This window comes from Saccostrea echinata, unplaced genomic scaffold (genome assembly GCF_033153115.1).
Source record: "Saccostrea echinata isolate AGI-Se365-2 ecotype Australia unplaced genomic scaffold, CSIRO_AGI_Sech_v1 ptg000030l, whole genome shotgun sequence".
NCBI lineage: Eukaryota > Metazoa > Mollusca > Bivalvia > Ostreida > Ostreidae > Saccostrea > Saccostrea echinata.
The window spans coordinates 23,609,154-23,626,299 of NW_026889779.1; the positions used below are offsets into that span (position 1 = coordinate 23,609,154).

At 32.1% G+C, this 17,146-nt stretch overlaps 1 protein-coding gene across 1 annotated transcript; it reads left to right on the forward strand.

Moving 5' to 3' along the window:
* The first annotated feature begins 284 nt into the window (after window positions 1–284).
* On the forward strand, window positions 285–12,952 carry LOC133196581 (uncharacterized). The gene is made up of 2 exons (XM_061332447.1): window positions 285–462; window positions 12,183–12,952. The coding sequence occupies exons 1-2, from the start codon at window positions 349–351 to the stop codon at window positions 12,390–12,392; spliced, it is 324 nt and encodes a 107-aa protein (XP_061188431.1). The 5' UTR covers window positions 285–348; the 3' UTR covers window positions 12,393–12,952.
* Window positions 12,953–17,146: the final 4,194 nt, after the last annotated feature.

Sequence of the window (17,146 nt, forward strand, 5' to 3'; positions counted from 1 at the left end):
AACGTATCTATCTGAATTCACAAAATTATGATCTGAGTATATCATGGGAAGTTTTTATGATATCAAGTCTAAATGGAGGAGCGAATAAGAGTTGTAACAGAAACTATTGTACACTTGTTCAATATGGATGAAGATTAGTTTTCCCATCGTTTTATTGGCTAGTATCTTACAGAATGCACATTACTATAGCATTGATCTCGTCATCAGGGGGCGTTCGTTTGGGGGTGCGTCATTATAAATTTACACCACGGTACAAGATTAAAAGACATCACATTCGGAGAGCTGAAATCAGGGACTTCACAGCCTAAAACTACCAAATTTATCTCCAGGAATAGGACTCTGATTACTATGGAACTCAGTCCCTCCGCTGTTGTGTTTAAATTATTTTCGGCTTTATTTATTGTTTTAATAGCAGCAGAAATCCATGCACAACCTCAGAATTTTAACTCCGAAGTCCAACAGGTGAGTTACATATCTTCATCATTTATAATTATAAATGATATTTAAATATGAATATGATTGCCTTACCATATTTTACTTCAATGCGCTGATTTGTACTGGGTTGGTAGATAACTGGGGATAGTTACATTTTATTTCTAACATCTGTCAATCCTATCAAAGGTGTACATGGACTGGTGATTTTTAATCAAATATTTTTAACAAATGTGGATTGGACATCATTTTCCTCTCTCGCTGTCGTAATTAATCACTCTTTTGAGCCAATAAGTGACAGAGACCAGATTGTAGAGTTTCAAGGTCTTGATTAACTGCATAACCCTTGATTTAGATTTGTACGGCTCATTAATGAAATACAATTACACACGATCCTCTGGGATGAAAATCGTACTTTATTATCAATATTTGCCAATGACAGAAAACGCGATGAAATCTTTTTACGCTATTTTCATTCACTGAAAACATGCAGGAGATCAAATAAAATAATGTTATACCATTTAAAATCGCCTCTATTATCCAATATTAAATGGAATAATTTTCTTTGATCTATCGTACATAATCTGTAACAACTGCAGAGAATGAACTAATATTCAACATGGGATCAAACTGCACTTAAGACATTTACAAAGAGTTTTTAAATTAAGTTTTTAAATGAACTAATATTCAACATGGGATCAAACTGCACTTAAGATATTTACAAAGAGTTTTTAAATTGGGGTTTCAGTTTATTATCAATAACCTAAAATAATTTAGTTTTAGGTCGGAGAGTATTATCATAATTTCAATTTTGATTTTCATCTTGATTTCTCCCATTGCACATACAAACAATGAACTATATGTATAGGTATACTTGATTCAAATGTCCTGCGAATCTAATAAGATGTGGAATTTATTCATATATTTTGTTGTAAAATACAGAGTGATATGTGTGAAGGTCTTTTCAGTGTTTTTTTTTCCAGTATGTATAATATTAAGTAGATATTTTGTTACTTAGAGGGTAATTCATGATTACACGTCTCGCTGACTTTCTGCGGCGAATATTCTACAATTTGCAGATATGGTGCCAGTAAGAGTTCCAATACATGCACTGTGTTATACAATAATGTATATATTGGTATACTATGTCAAATACTATAGTGTTGAAAGATCTGTTACTTTGTCAAAGATGATGTTTGGAGATGTTTTGTTGCTATGTTAGAGATAATGTTAATAGATATTAGGTTATTTTTTAAGAAATGCTTTTTGTAGATATTATGTTATTTTGTTAGAAATGATGTTTGTAGATATTGTGTTATTTTGTTAGAAATAATGTTTGTAGATGTTGGGTTATTTTTTTCTTAGAAATGATGTTTGTAGATATTGTGTTATTTTGTTAGAAATGATGTTTGTAGATATTGTGCTATTTTGTTAGAAATAATGTTTGTAGATGTTGGGTTATTTTTTCTTAGAAATGATGTTTGTAGATATTGTGTTATTTTGTTAGAAATAATGTTTGTAGATGTTGGGTTACTTTTTGTTTGGAGATGTTTGGAGACATTATATCACCATTCCATGGGCAAAAAATGTACTGTCACGAAGTCGTACAATTTTGCTCTTTGTTCAGAATTTTTGGAATAAATACAACAATATGTTTTGGAATCACTTTAATTCGTGGGGTCAAACCTTTAATCTTTCTTGGGGTTATGGGGACGTAATTTTGTGGGTAACGTGTTTTGTATGGTAGATTCAATGAATCAATACGTTGATAAATGATGGCAAAGTGCATGTTTTGCGAAAATCACAAATATTTTGTCAGATCAGATTATAAAACAGGAGATGCACAATATGGCAATTTGTGAGAAAGATTCTGTGAAATTCTCATTAGATTTTATTCATTAGTACAAGAGAAGTTGCGGATAAAAGATGGGTACCCATCAATATTTAAGAAAGAATGGCAGTGTCCATGTTTTGCTATGGATAACCCTATATTTTCAGTAGATTGATGAATAAAAAAGAAGGTGCACTATGGCACTATGTAATAAATTTTTTTGAAAGTCTCATTATATTTTGTCCAGTGGTATAGGAGGAGTTGCGGTAATTTTTTTTGCATTGGAGAGATTTTTTTACTTGTGTTAAATATAGAAATGTTTAACTTTGGTACTTTGTAGAGATTTCCGATCTGTGTTTCTTGTACAGATTTTTGATTCCTTGCACTGGGACCATGGAGGGGCCGAACTGTGTCCATTCCTCCAAAAGATTTTGAATTTTTTGAAAAGAACATTTAGGGTTATAAAAAGTTATAAAATCTTTGTACAGGTATTATAGTTTTATTTTAAATTATAAAGATGTAAAGAGAACATTTTATTTGAGTATAGAAAATTTGGCATGTAACATATCTGATATACCCTATTTATCGTCTTCTATGTCAATATTTAATCGTCAGTAAAGTTTGATTTGAAAAAGAATGATATCTCCCAATATCTATAATCAGTCAACTCAGAGAGAATCTCTGATTAAAATAATAGCAATTATGCTCAAAAGTCTGTTGGTAAAATACAAATTGGGAGCAAAGCAAACAAGGACATAAAAAAAAAAAATCAGAGGTATGATCAGGTGCAATAGAGAAGTAAGCATCTCCTGTTGACCGGTCACACCCGCCGTGTGCTCCTTGTCATGACCGGGCAAACGGAAACAATTCAGTGTAAAAATAATGGCCTTACAGTGAGTATGAAAAACGTCCGTCAGCATTCGACTTAATGACAGATTGTATTTGGTCATTGTTTTGACAATAAAACTTGCAAAATGATGACTTTAGACGAGACTGTTGATATCCTTGTTTCATCAACTTGTGTTCATTAGCTTGCCTCATTTTAGAAATTGTTCGTACGCAGAGCATGCTCTTACAGGTGATAAGAGCATATTGCTACATGCGTAAGGGAAGTTGACGATATATTGATTGATTGATTGTGTGTTGTTTTACGTCCCGTTCGAGAATTTTTGACTCATATAGAGACGTCACCCTATACCGGTGAAGGGTTTCGACTTAGACCTTTACTCGGCATGTAGGGCCATTGAGCAGTGAGGGATTTTTATCGTGCCAACGCCTTCCGTGACACGGGGCCTAGGTTTTTAAAGTCTCATCCGAAAGACCTGCAACTTTCACTCCAAAGTGCGGAGCGCTTGGCGAAGGAACAGTTGCTACCTATTTTTTATTGACTTACGTCAATCGCGGCCGTGATTCGAACACACAATCTTCCGATCACGGAGCGAGCGCTCTACCGATTGAGCTATAAAAGCTGAAATCACGTTTATCATAAAGCTTGGTTGTTAGGTTACCATTAACGTCTTTTTCTTGCAAAAATATGTAAATATGAAATAGACGTGTCAGACTCTGTGGTGTCTATTATTTCAAGTTCATTGGGATATATTGAGTAGAAGTAGGAATGGAAGTTACTATTTTTAATTGATAATACGTCGTCTGTATACATCTAAATGTCGAGTTGAAGGCCACAGCAAGTGTCTACTTTTTCTCATTTATAATTTTTTGAATAAATTCTCCTTCATATGAATACAAGAATAGGTCTGCTTATAACGGGGCTCCATAAGTACTCATGGGAATTAAAGAATAAATTATGCCACAAAATCCCTATACATGACTTTGAATTTATCAAATAACAAATACTGACGCAATTATATACTGTTAGAAGGAGAGGAATGGCCCTTAGCAAAAGAATTTATTTACATCTTGTTTTCATAAAAGTCAAAAAAAAAAAAAAAAAAAAAAAAAAAAAAAAAAAAAATTGCGAAAGGTTTTAGTCATAAAATGGGTAAGAATATTTAACTCATTTGTCATACATAGCTGTAATTTTATTATTGGATTTTCATCGTGTTCTAAAATTTCCCAGAAAAGAGTTAAGTGCCTACAGTAACATCATGAAAATGCAATAAAAAAAAATGAAATGAACGAGCTTCCCAAGTGTTGCTGAATTCAGGATTGTTCTATTCTCTGTAAAAAATATAAGATATAAAGATACTTTGATTCCGATAAGAATTTGAAATGGGGTTTGTTATTTTTCCTCTTTTTTATAGCTTTCACTTTTTAAAAGTTAATGATCAAAGACACAAAATCTAAATTAATACAATCGAACTGGGATCACTACTAGCTTCCGAACAAATAATTCTCAAATAATTTACATATGTGCATTCATGCAGGTGCGTGTCTATTGTATCGGACTAAAACCAGTGAAAGTTAATGAAAGATCACAAGAGAATCATCGATTTTATTGATTTTAAATTTTCATAAGAATAGACGTATTAATAAATAGTATTTGAATAAAGCATTTGATCGACCACTACAACAAGATTTATTTTAATAAATCAATTTATAAGAGATCTTAAAACAAAGTCTATAGACGCCCGCACAATTTTGCCGCTCTTCTATGGTCAAAAATATATCCATTCAATATCTTTCAGAAGCAGATTAACAACACAAACAAGACAGAGAGAAACCGGGAAAACATATGCTGTTCGTTTTCCTTGGAGTATTTCCTTAATTACATTTTAGACTCCTTCCGACCTTTTCAACTGAAGAACGTGATTTAGCGCCGTTGTTTGATCTGTAATACTATTCTATTGTTAAAGTTGGGTTTGATGTAAATAGCATTGATAAATTCCGACGCTCTTATAAATGAACAAACACTGAATTTCGTGGTACGCATAGGATTTCTTAGCGACCATTCTCTTGCTAAATTATATCGGGTATATTTGATTAACTTTGCAATGGCCATGAAAAAAGTTATTTTGCAGCACGAATACTTCTCAAATAACAAAATCATTTTGTTTACTTAATAACCAAGCATTGACAAATGGTATAAAGCTAAACAGACAAATACAGGAATAAGATCAAACATTTGTGCCATAATCAAATCGTATTTTCAAGCACTGTATCTCGTGGATTACTTGCTAAAGACTGTAATTTTTTTATGATTAGGATATATTCTTCATGATTATTGAAATTATGATTCTACACAAATATCTTCTAGTAAAAATTTAAGTAAGGGTATAATCAATGATATGTGAAATGTAAATAAATCAAAGCATAGTGCTTTCGTATTGATGACGGTCTTATAATGAAAGTCTACAGATAAGATGAACTTTTTTGACAAGCTGAGACTTATTTTTATTTATTAAGTAATATTTATGACTCATTGAAGCACGATATATATTTTTTTCATTCAGTTGTTAACCTCGAACGATACATATATGTATATATACATGTAATTAAAATACTGTACACTGAATGGTTTGTCACTGCATGTTAAAATTTGAAAAGTAACCAAAAATATCTGAATTTTGAGCGTAATTATTGTTTATGATGGAACACTTCAATAATGAGAATTTTTCATGTTAATTATTTTTTAAGGATTTGTGTAATATTTTGCAAAAAAAGTAAATATAGAGAGTATCCTAAAATATGTAAAAAAAAAAAATGTAAAACAGTTTGTAAAGGCTATAGCATTGCTTTGCATGAACTTAAGGATAAAGGATACACTAAAAAATGTAAGAGACATTTGTTAACAGTTTGTAAATACTTTAGCATTGCTAAAACACATATTTACACGAAGTTTTCTTATCAAGCCATCTTTATTTCACATTCTGCCCAATTTCTACTTTTATTTCTATATTGAAATTCAATTAATTGGAGTGGCCCAAGAGAATTATAAATCTAATTAGTTTACATAACAAATGGATTGGAATCCAATAACAAAATGAAGGAAGCTATCCACTTTTTCTTGATTGGGGTATGTAATGACATGAAAGTTGGAAATATCAGAGATAGACAATTATCAATTTTTCTATGATCTAATTGGTACATCTAACAAGACGTTCACATAAAAAAGTATTTAATTGTTGCATTTATAGCAATTCTAATTCATAGTTTGCTGTGACAACACCTGTTCCCTACCCACAGAAATCATCTGGTAAAAACAACACTATCCATCTGAAGATATACAAGTGTACTTAAACTATCTGACCCATAAATACTTGAAATGTAGCTTAAATTTGGACTTACAATTCTAATATACTTTGACTTAGCTGCTTAAATCATGTTTATAACAAAAAAAATGTATTCCTTTATTATGTATCTGATATATTTTCTTTGAATGAATTTCTACACATATCGCAGATTTTTATCGATTATAAACAATGTCTGAAAACACTGTACCAGGACTAAAGAATAGAAGTTCAATTAAATATGAAATAATTATTTTAACCAGAATTATTTATTTTTTTCTTTCATGATTTTTTCACTATAGGTTCACGGAAGAAAAAAAAACATCATTTATTCTCCGTGCTTCATAGACATATTCAAGCATTATCAGAAAAAAGACTTGTGTAATAGTTTCTTGATTTCAACTTCCGTCTTGAATATTTTCTCAACAGTAGTTGCATTAGTAGTAGTAAAGGAAAAACTGATCTGAATTGATGCTCAGTTACGTCATTATCACAGTTCATTTTCCCTGATTATGCCAGTTGGATATAGAATGTCATAACCAATTCACGTTTCCCACGAATGTCCTCTTTAATAAGAAATTTAAGTCGAACACGTCCGTAATTTCCTATCGTCAATGTTGGACTTGGAAGCCCCTCGCTGGCTTCACAGTGTATTATTTTACCGTAACTAAATCCTTCACGTCAACACTCACCGTCTCTAAAGGAGTCCGGCTAATCAATATCACATGAATAGGATATCATTTTTCTAAATTTAAGTGTAATGAGAAGTCATGTTATGAGGTCAGTGAAAGATAGATTCCGGATGATATTGTGATTATCAGATTTTTCTGGATTTGAGACACATTCAAAGGAGGACTGTAGAAAATGAACATCTTTGTATAAAGTGTACCATGAGAATATTCAAATCAACGAAACATCATGGATTCACGATCACTTCCTGACTTCTATAATCTAATCTTTGACTATTTTTCTTATGAAACTTAAGTTTATAATTAATGTATATGTATGTAACCCCTTATTAACTTCGTATGATGCTCTTGAATAATTACACATGAAAAGAAAAGATTCGCAGTATTACATACATCTATAATATTAGAAAAAACTGAAGATATAATCATAATTAAACAAACAGCTCTCAACTGTTTAACAAAGCCAAGATGAAATCCAAGGCCAAATTCTACCTGGTGCTCTTCCAACTTTAATGGGAAAAGATTGAAAGCAAATTCGAAATCTCCGAAAACATATATCAAGCAAATATGAATCCATATAGGAGCAAAAAATATATTAAGATATAATTTTTTGAAGCCTTATGGCTACTGCTCTGCGGTATCACTGAGGAGAAGAATTGCAAATTTGCTTCGACTTTTCAACTTTTTACCCTATACAATATCGAGAAATATTTTCGGATATTTTAATTTTAATTTGTAAGGTTGTCTTTAAAGTAATGGGGTTACCTATTTGTTTTGATAAGGTGTAAGTTTACAACTTTTTTAAAATTGGTATTTTATTTTAAAAATTTGTTGAAACATGTTAACTTGAAAAGGACTTTTTCAAAAAACCTCTCATTGATTTCGCATTACATTTTGAATATAAAATGTCAAGTATGTTACCAAGCAACGATTTCCTGAAGATTTATTATCGAAATGATTTGAATGAACACACATAACATCCTTCTGATATTTAAAAGTTGCCAAACAACAGCCTTAATCAAAAGAAATCTGTAAAATAAATTTTGTTCATACTACAAACTCTTTGTTTAAGCAGAGCATTGTTTTGGTGCAATATATTCTTGAAGCTGAAGTTTTCAGTGTCGCAAAATTACACTTTTTGTTGACACTTCCATATTTCATTGAAATATGATATTGGTATCAGAATCGGTAAACTCTGGCTGAAAAGGGACAAGAACGTTTGTGCCATGAATAATTTTCTCGAAATAAACGATTGATTGATTGATTGAATGTTGTTTTACGTCCCATTCGAGAATTTTTCACTCATATAGAGACGTCACCATATACCGATGAAGGGCTTCAAATTTTGACCTTTACTCGGCATTTAGTACCATTGAGCAGTGAGGGATCTTTATCGTGCCAACGGCTGCCGTGACACGGGGCCTCCGTTTTTAAGGTCTCATCCCAAAGACCCGTAACTTTCACTTCAAAGTGCTCAGCGCATGGCGAAGGAACAGTTTTTATCGACTTAGGTCAGTCGCGGCCGAGATTCGAACTCACAACCTCCCAGTCACGGAGCGAGCGCTCTACCGACTGAGCTACGGTGCACGGTAGAAATAAACGAGAAAAAAAGCCTAATCTTACTAAAAAAAAAAAAGTTCAATATAAGAGCATTTCCACCCCCACCCCCCCCCCCTCCCCCTTTGAAATGCTCTTGGTTGCATATTATCTAGGTAATACTAGTATTAAGATGTTGATTTTTTAAAATACTCTTTTATAAATATCTAATCTTTAATGGGTACCTGGCTAATCGTATCATAGATGCTGTGTTATTATTTAAATGTACATGTAAGATGTATGTCTTCTACGATAAAGAAATTATATCTACTCAATATCATTTAAAAAAAGTTCCAAAAATCAGATCTATGATATTTGTATTTAATAGATCAATTTTAAATACTAGAACACTGTAACAAAAATTAATAATAATAAAGAGAATGATGAAGAAGGAATAAATAAAGGCTATGCCTATGACTTTATGAAGGTAATTTAATGCCGTAAAATTACTGTCTCTTCCAACAAAAGAAGGCTATTCTATATGGTTTCCTTTAAATGGCACTTCTAAGAATGGCCGACTTGAGTTTTTATTATCGGTCTTTACTTGATTTTAATTTCTCTCTTTTGTTCATCCCGACATTTATATCTTCAGACTAGACATTTTATCCAAGAAAAGAAAGCAAATCTGTAGGAGGGATTCCATGGAAATGCATCATTTCATTTCCAAGAGGTGCCTCAGAGATATTTTGTTTTACGTTTCAATATAGAAATGCCACATAAATATATTGGGTTTTTATTCTGATGATCAACGTTTTATGACCCTATATTTTTGTAGGAATTTAGAGAACACGATTTTCTTCAGCTTGGTACAAAGAAAAATATAAAAAAAAAACTGAGAATCAATTCCATCTCTTTATTATCATCAATGCTTTCTTATTGCCATTTATTTCATTAAAGACCAGTAGAGTACAAACCATGGCCATTAATTGATATAATCTCCCCGAAATAAAAAAAAAATCTAAGATATAGTGCAACAGATTTTACAACTTAATTTCAAATATTTATTTGATGAAAGGTTGTTTTTATATCAATTGAAATTAATTATAGACATACTGACATACATATACCTACATACAGTTATCTTCGACTCTATAGAGATAACATTTAACCACATACACAGAACTAGAAACGATGTTGAAAACCTGTAAAAGGTGAATATGAGTTCTGAAAGTCGGACTTCGATAAGCAATCTAATATTAAATATACTGCAAAAAGCAAATAAGGTTTCAGCAATACATTCCATAGAACTACTTATCACCAGTCGATGGGCCAAACATGAAAAGGACCTTGACACTTAAAATAAATTAAAAGTATCTGATGGATCTTGAAATCTCGTATTAAACAGTTGAGGGCAATACGAAAACCATCTATCCTTTTCTTAAATGATTAAAGGGTAAAAAATATACACAACCATTCCCCCCGATAAATCAAAGTCCCAAGTTTTTAGACATCGTAGACAGATGCTTTTTTAGTAAAAATAGAACTGGTTAATTTACCTATCTTGTAAGTGGTCATTTGCAAAATTATTTTGTTAGAAAACATTCTGACTGTTCACACAAGTTCATATTAAAAAGATTCTCGAGATTCTGATAAACAATATCTATGTAGCTTTTGGAGATCAAGTTTTCCAACAAATATGTTGGAATTTACCCTAAGTATTAATTAGGCCCAGTAACTCGCTAACCTATTTTTATATACATATGAGGCAGAATATTTTCAAATAGTTCCTCATGAAAAGAAGAAGTCTTCTGCTTTGGCCTTCAATTTGGCATTTAGATATATCGACGGCATTTTATCAATTAACAACTTTCAATTTGATTGGATGTATCCCTTTGATTGATTGATTGATTAGGGTTTAACGCCGAGTCGGCAATATTTCAGCCATATTTCGGCGGAAAATTAATTCTGTATGATCGGTTTTGAAAGATTTTTGGTTTCTCTGGCGGCCCCCAGTGAGCCTACTCTTTTCCGAAAACCAGAAAAACGATCTTTTGCGTGCCAAGGGGGTTGCAATCCTTGACACGGGGCACCATTTAACGTCCCATCCGACGGACTGTATCCCTTTGAACTAAATAACGAAATAAAAGACACCACAAAGTCTGATATGTCTGTTTCATATTTGCATATTATACTAGAAAAAGACGTTAATGGCAACCTAAGAACAAAACTTTATGAATATCAAGATGACTTAATTATTTTTGTCATCAACTTCCCTTATTTATGTAGCAATATACCATAATCACCTGCATTTGGGGTTTATATATTCCCAGTTGATTCGAAACGCTAGAGCATGCTCTGCTTGAGGGCAATTTCTAAAACGAAGCAATCTGTTAACAAATAAGTTGATGATACGAGGGTATCAACAGTCCCGTTTAAAGTCGTTCAATGGTCGATACACTGTAATTGTTCACAAAAAATGTTTACAGATGTTTTTCATACAAATTGTAAGGTCATTATTTTCACACTGAATTGTTTACGGATTTATCTGTTTGCCCGATCATGACAAGGAGCAAACGGTGGGTATGGCCGGTGGATATGGGATGTGTACTCCTCCATGACACTTGATTCGACCTCGAATGTTTTTGCTTGCTCTGCTTCTAATTTGCTTCGTTACAATGGACTTTTGAGCTTGATTACTGACTGTTCGGGATCTATGATAAGACAAAAGTAAAATGTCTGAATCCAAAAAGAATATATTTGCAAATACATGAACCTAATATTCACACCTTTAGTTCAGTGTTCAAGTAAAACATATGAGATTCAAGGTATCGCAAAAACATAAGTTGCCTCTTGAATCAGAGATTTACTTTCTAAATATGAACGTACGCTTATCAAATTTATCTGTCATTCTGATAAATATCAAAGATTTATGAGAATGAGCGTCCAATAAAATGAAATGCCTTTGCCTAGATGTAAAGAAATACACCGTCTCGTGGGACCCTAGAGCTATTTGTTTCAGCGCACCTTATCCAGATCTCAGTCAGTGCTTCATATAATATTGATTTTTTTCTCGAAAATTGGTCAGCTGCTCGGTACATATGTATTTTTAAAGATATTACAAAAGAGCGCAATTATTATTCTTTTATTTAATTTTACTGACAATTTTACAAGATTGAAGTACATGTGTATTACGTCTTACATTCTATAAGCCGACAGAGTCTTTACAATGAATTAATGAGGAGAAGTGTTAGCTAGAGCAATGATTATTACACTGAACAATGTATGTCCTGATAATATTGCCAGATTTAATGTATTGATTAAGGAAAATTAGTAACTTTTGATACAAAGATAATGATTATATCAGATGTCCAGAGCTTAAACGCACTTTTTCAGGAGCAGCCATTGTTATATATCTAACTCAACCAAATGCTTTTTTGATAGATTGATGTTTAAGAAGAAAAAAAATTAAATCGTTTACATGATATCAAGTTCTGTATATATTTTCAGACAGGTGATGACAGCTCTTCAGAATTAAATCTGTTCAAGATGGCATTACGAGAAGCCTATAATCGAGAGCTTGAGTTTTATGAGAGACAGGAAGCACAGATAATGAAGCAGATAGCGGGACTGGAGAACGAGAGGACTCAGGTTCAAGACCGGAAGAGGAGTCACATCCAGTGCCTTGTCAACGTTATAGCTTGCTACCGCAAAAAGTGATAGTGCGCAGCCGCAGACTGATAGCGTTTAAGAGAAGTTAACAGTGAAGTGTGCTAACACAACAAAGTGCAATAGATTTCTTATATTTCTATACATTTCCGTTAATAGGCCTAAATCGAATTAACTGTTACTTTTTTAGCTGTCGCAAATTGATTTGATGGCGCTGGTGCCTTTATAAGCTCTTCATGCCACGCCTTTTTATACAAACCGTTGATTTCAAAGTAAAAAGGAAATCAGTCTATAATTTTAATTTGACTGTTGTTGAAATCAAATGCTGTCTTTGTAAATGCAAGAACAATTAAATTTTGATGTTGGCTGTATAACATTATGGACAGTAAAGTGTCAATACCACTAAATGGTTTATTCTTTTTAGGGAAAGATTTCTCCAAAATCATCCAGGGGTAACACGTTATGATATTGCAACGTTGGTTTTTTGTATTAATTATTCTTTAATTACCATTTTTTAATAATTATTTAATCCAACACACGAGTTAAGCATGAATTCTTTCAACATGAAATTTCTTTTAAAAAGTTTAATAACGTTTGATAATGTAAAATAATAGGATTGAGATTATTGTCAAAAACAATAAAATAAAGAGGTACATGTGTTTAACATTTTGAAGATAAACAATACCAGGGAAAAGACAGTTTCCGAAAGCTCTAAACGTATCTACTAAACCAGAAATTACTTCGTAAGTGATCGATTTGTTTGCTTTCCTCTAAAAGAATTTCTACAATCAAATTAAACAGTTTATTTTATGACTTGTAAAAAGAAGATGAAATCTTGCTCGTCATTAACAGCTGTTCGGAATTGATACAATCTTAGACATGATGCTCACTTTCTAACAGGAACAAATCACTGTATAGTTATCTGATGGATATTTGGGTGATATGTTTGTAACAATATTGTCTTTGTTTGTAAGGTTTATTATAAATGTATTCAGAAGAAGTTGATTTTAATTTTACCTCTGGAAATCCAACTTACACTTACAATTCATTTTCTAAGGATGCAATTCTTCAAAATCACATTTAAGTCTTTATACCTTTTAATATTCCAGTCATACAAGGTTTGTTCAATCTACCATACCATACTGAATTCCTAAACTTCATAAAATCCTAACAAACAAAAGATACGTACATTGCAGAGTCCAGCAAATGCTCTACCAAGCCTCTATCATTACTCCCCACAAAGAACTACTGTAAAGGACAAACTTCAGATGTACTGTATTACAGCATATACTGGAGATGGTAAAAAGCAGATCTGGATTCTCGAAAGCTCCAAAGAACGTTTAGGAAATTTAAAATCACCAAAATTTTCAAAAATCAGTAACATCAAAATGTACATCTTTCTTACGCCGTAAGCAACCTTCCCTCATAATAAATAAAAACTAGACATTTTTATATCGTAGACAACAGCTACTTCAATAAAACAGAATAAACAGAACTCGGAAATTTTCAAATCTTCCGATTGGTCATCTACAAAAGGAGATGGATGAACAAAGCGCACAAAATGCCTATAGCTTCAGATACATAAAAATCATAATCAATTTGTAAATATAGTATTTAGAGTTAAGTTCTCATCATTGAAATTTATGATATTATGATAAACAAAATTTTTCTGAGGAAAATTTTCTCGGCAAAAATTACTCTGTTATTAAAGAAATCTGGTATTCGTGGGGTTCAAATCCTATCAATAAAAATCCTGAGTATAATTTTCTTTTGAGACTAACACGATAACCACTACGCTACATAGCTCCTGATGAATGGTGGTATTTAAATCATGTTTGTAATATGACCCTTGACTGAAAGGACCTCAAGTAATTCTCAGAAAGATGCGAATGTTGTGTCAAAAAATTGTATTTTAAAGGTATAGTGGGTCTTTGCTCCATGTTTTGGTTTAACCAAAAAATGTCTATTTTTACACAAAATTTAAGGATAAACTTTCAAAATTATAGAGCGAAGACCCACTCATTTCGAAAATTTGTGTTATGAAAAAATGATACTTTTTGCCCTCTTTAGTGTGTGTATGCTCTTTCATAAGCAAATAATTTCAAGCTTTGTGAGATTTTTGCAAATTGTGGAGATTTTACATTAAGTATACTTTAATGTTAGATGAAATATCAAAGAAAATTTTGTTATAATTGAGATTTAATTTTCACCTTCATGTTTGTCGCACTATAGGCATTGCGCTCGCCTTGTTTGCCCATCTTCTTTCTTTGTTCAAAAATTACCGATTCTACACACAAGTACTCTAAAGTTAAATGAAAAGTATTCTGGAGTTCCTTATTGACCACATCTATCTAGGCTTCAGAGACAAAGTTTTCCAACAAACTGGAGTTCCAATAGGTAAATTGCTGCCGACCTCGCTGTTTTTATATCCCTATGAAACAAAATTTATTCAAAAACTTGAGAAGAAGAAAACACTTGTGGCTTTCAACTCCACATTCAAATACATAAAAGACTTTTTATCAATTAACTATCGCTACTTCTATTTTATATTTCGTCTTGATATAGCCCATAGGCTTGAAATAAAAGAGTCCTCAGACTCTGTCATATATATTTCATATTTGGATGTTTTACTGACTTCAGACAATAAGGACCAACTAACAACTAAATTATATGAGAAACAAGATGACTTCAGCTTTTCCATCGTCAGCTTTCCTTATTTATGTAGTAAAGTTCCGTTATTACCTGTATTTAGTGTTTTACGTCTTCCCAGTTTATTCGATTCCCGAGAGCATGTCCTGCGTACGATCAATTTTCAAACCAAGGCAGACCACTACTAAATATGACTACGAACTTTTCCGTCCATCTCATCAATAATAGGGCTCACGGTGGGTGCGTCTTGTCAACAGAGGATTCTTACTCCTCTTAGGCACCTGATCCTACCTCTGGAATCTCAAGGAGTCCTTATTTTATGCCCTGTTTACAGATTTAAATTGGTTGTAGATTTCATGAGAATGATCACTGTTGTTTATCTTCACCTTTTTTCTTCTAGAAAGATAGTGACTGCAACATTCTACATGAAATAACTACTAGGAAACTCAAGTTATTTTTAAGCACTATTTGGAGAGTCTCAGACGTCCTGTATATCTTTGATTACATACTTATTGTGCGTCTATATTCATATACAATGATAAAGCGAGATCTACCCCATCAACATTTATGTAAAAAATAATTTATTTCTGGGTATAACACGTTATTTGATTGGATAAAACAAATTACTTTTATTATATCGTATAAACTGTGTTGCCAACGTCATAATGACTTGCGTCAAAAACGAATCGTTCCGCCTGATGTTACATTTAAATTTTATTCAATTTGAAAGCTTTAAGTTATTTTAAAGGACAATCGTCTAATTTTCTCACACTAAATGAATGAAATTGTATTATAAGGAATGAATTCAATTAGCCTCTTCAAGATAACTGCGGCACTACTCTTTTGCAGGGCAAACTAATAACGTTTGGCGGAGTTTTTGTTGACAGATAATTAAATGACGTATTTCAAACAATTGCTCGTATCTCATATTTATAATATACCAAAATATATCATTTTGCCCTGCAAAAGTGCAGTACCGCAGTTATCGTGAAACAGTCAATAGCTGTCAAATTTATACGTTATAAACTGAGTTGGAGCAGTCTACGATTCTTTTATAAACAGCTTTGCAGTTTATAAGGTGCAAACTCAGCCCCAACCCAGTTAATACCGTATAAATTGCGTAGCTACTAAATTCATTCCTTAATAAATTCGTCAAACACTTTCGCTATCTACTGCTAAATATTGATATTAGCTGTAATAAAATAAATATTTTATATTTTAATTATAACGGTTTTTTTACATTTAAGATCTAAAAAAAGAGATATGACTGTCTTGAATATAATTTTAAGTCATTTTACATGATCTCAACTTGGCTTTGGTCTAAAACCACGCCTTAAATATGACTGCAAATTTTTGATAGTCTCAGAACACTTTCGAAAGTTTTAATCCTGGCTGTCCTGAAGGATGATTAACTATTTCGATTGTTTTAACAGCTATGTTGAAGCTTTTACTGTTCGCCAATATCTATCTCTGAGAAACAATTGAAGGAATAATGATGTCAGTCAAGTTCGGAGTATTCTCATGATTGTACTTGATGAAATCACATGACGTCAACAGGTGTGGCTAATTCTAAAATCAGGCTTCTCCAACATAGAAGTAGGACAGAACGCAGTGGGTAAAATCTTACTTTACCTGTGTTATTTCATATAGGAGCACTATCGATAGCTAAGTCTAAAAAGGTACACCGAATTTAATTAAGACGTAAAAGCAATAATACCTGTAAATGTAACTGTACACGTTAGCCTTTTCCGCTTTCAAACCTCAGGTTCAAATAAACTTTAGGTAAGATTGTTTTTCATAAAAGAAATTTTTACTTCTGTTATTTGTGAATATACTTTTCTAATATCGGCATCTATCATCTATAAATGGATGTGTTGTATATGACCAATTGTTCCTTCTTTAAAGAAATCTGAAGCTTTCATTCGAATTCAATTCGTCCTGAAATGATCCAAAAAGAGTTCTCAAATTCATCAAATAAACTTTTTTCGATTAAAACTTTTAATTAATAAGAAAGATATTATTATAAAGAACGTTATTTTTCTCATAAGGACAGATTCTTAAAAAAAATGAGTGCCTGGATTGCATTGATATATATATATTTTTGGATCTAGTTTGGTTGTAAACGATGTAAATATAAAATTTCTAAAATATTACGA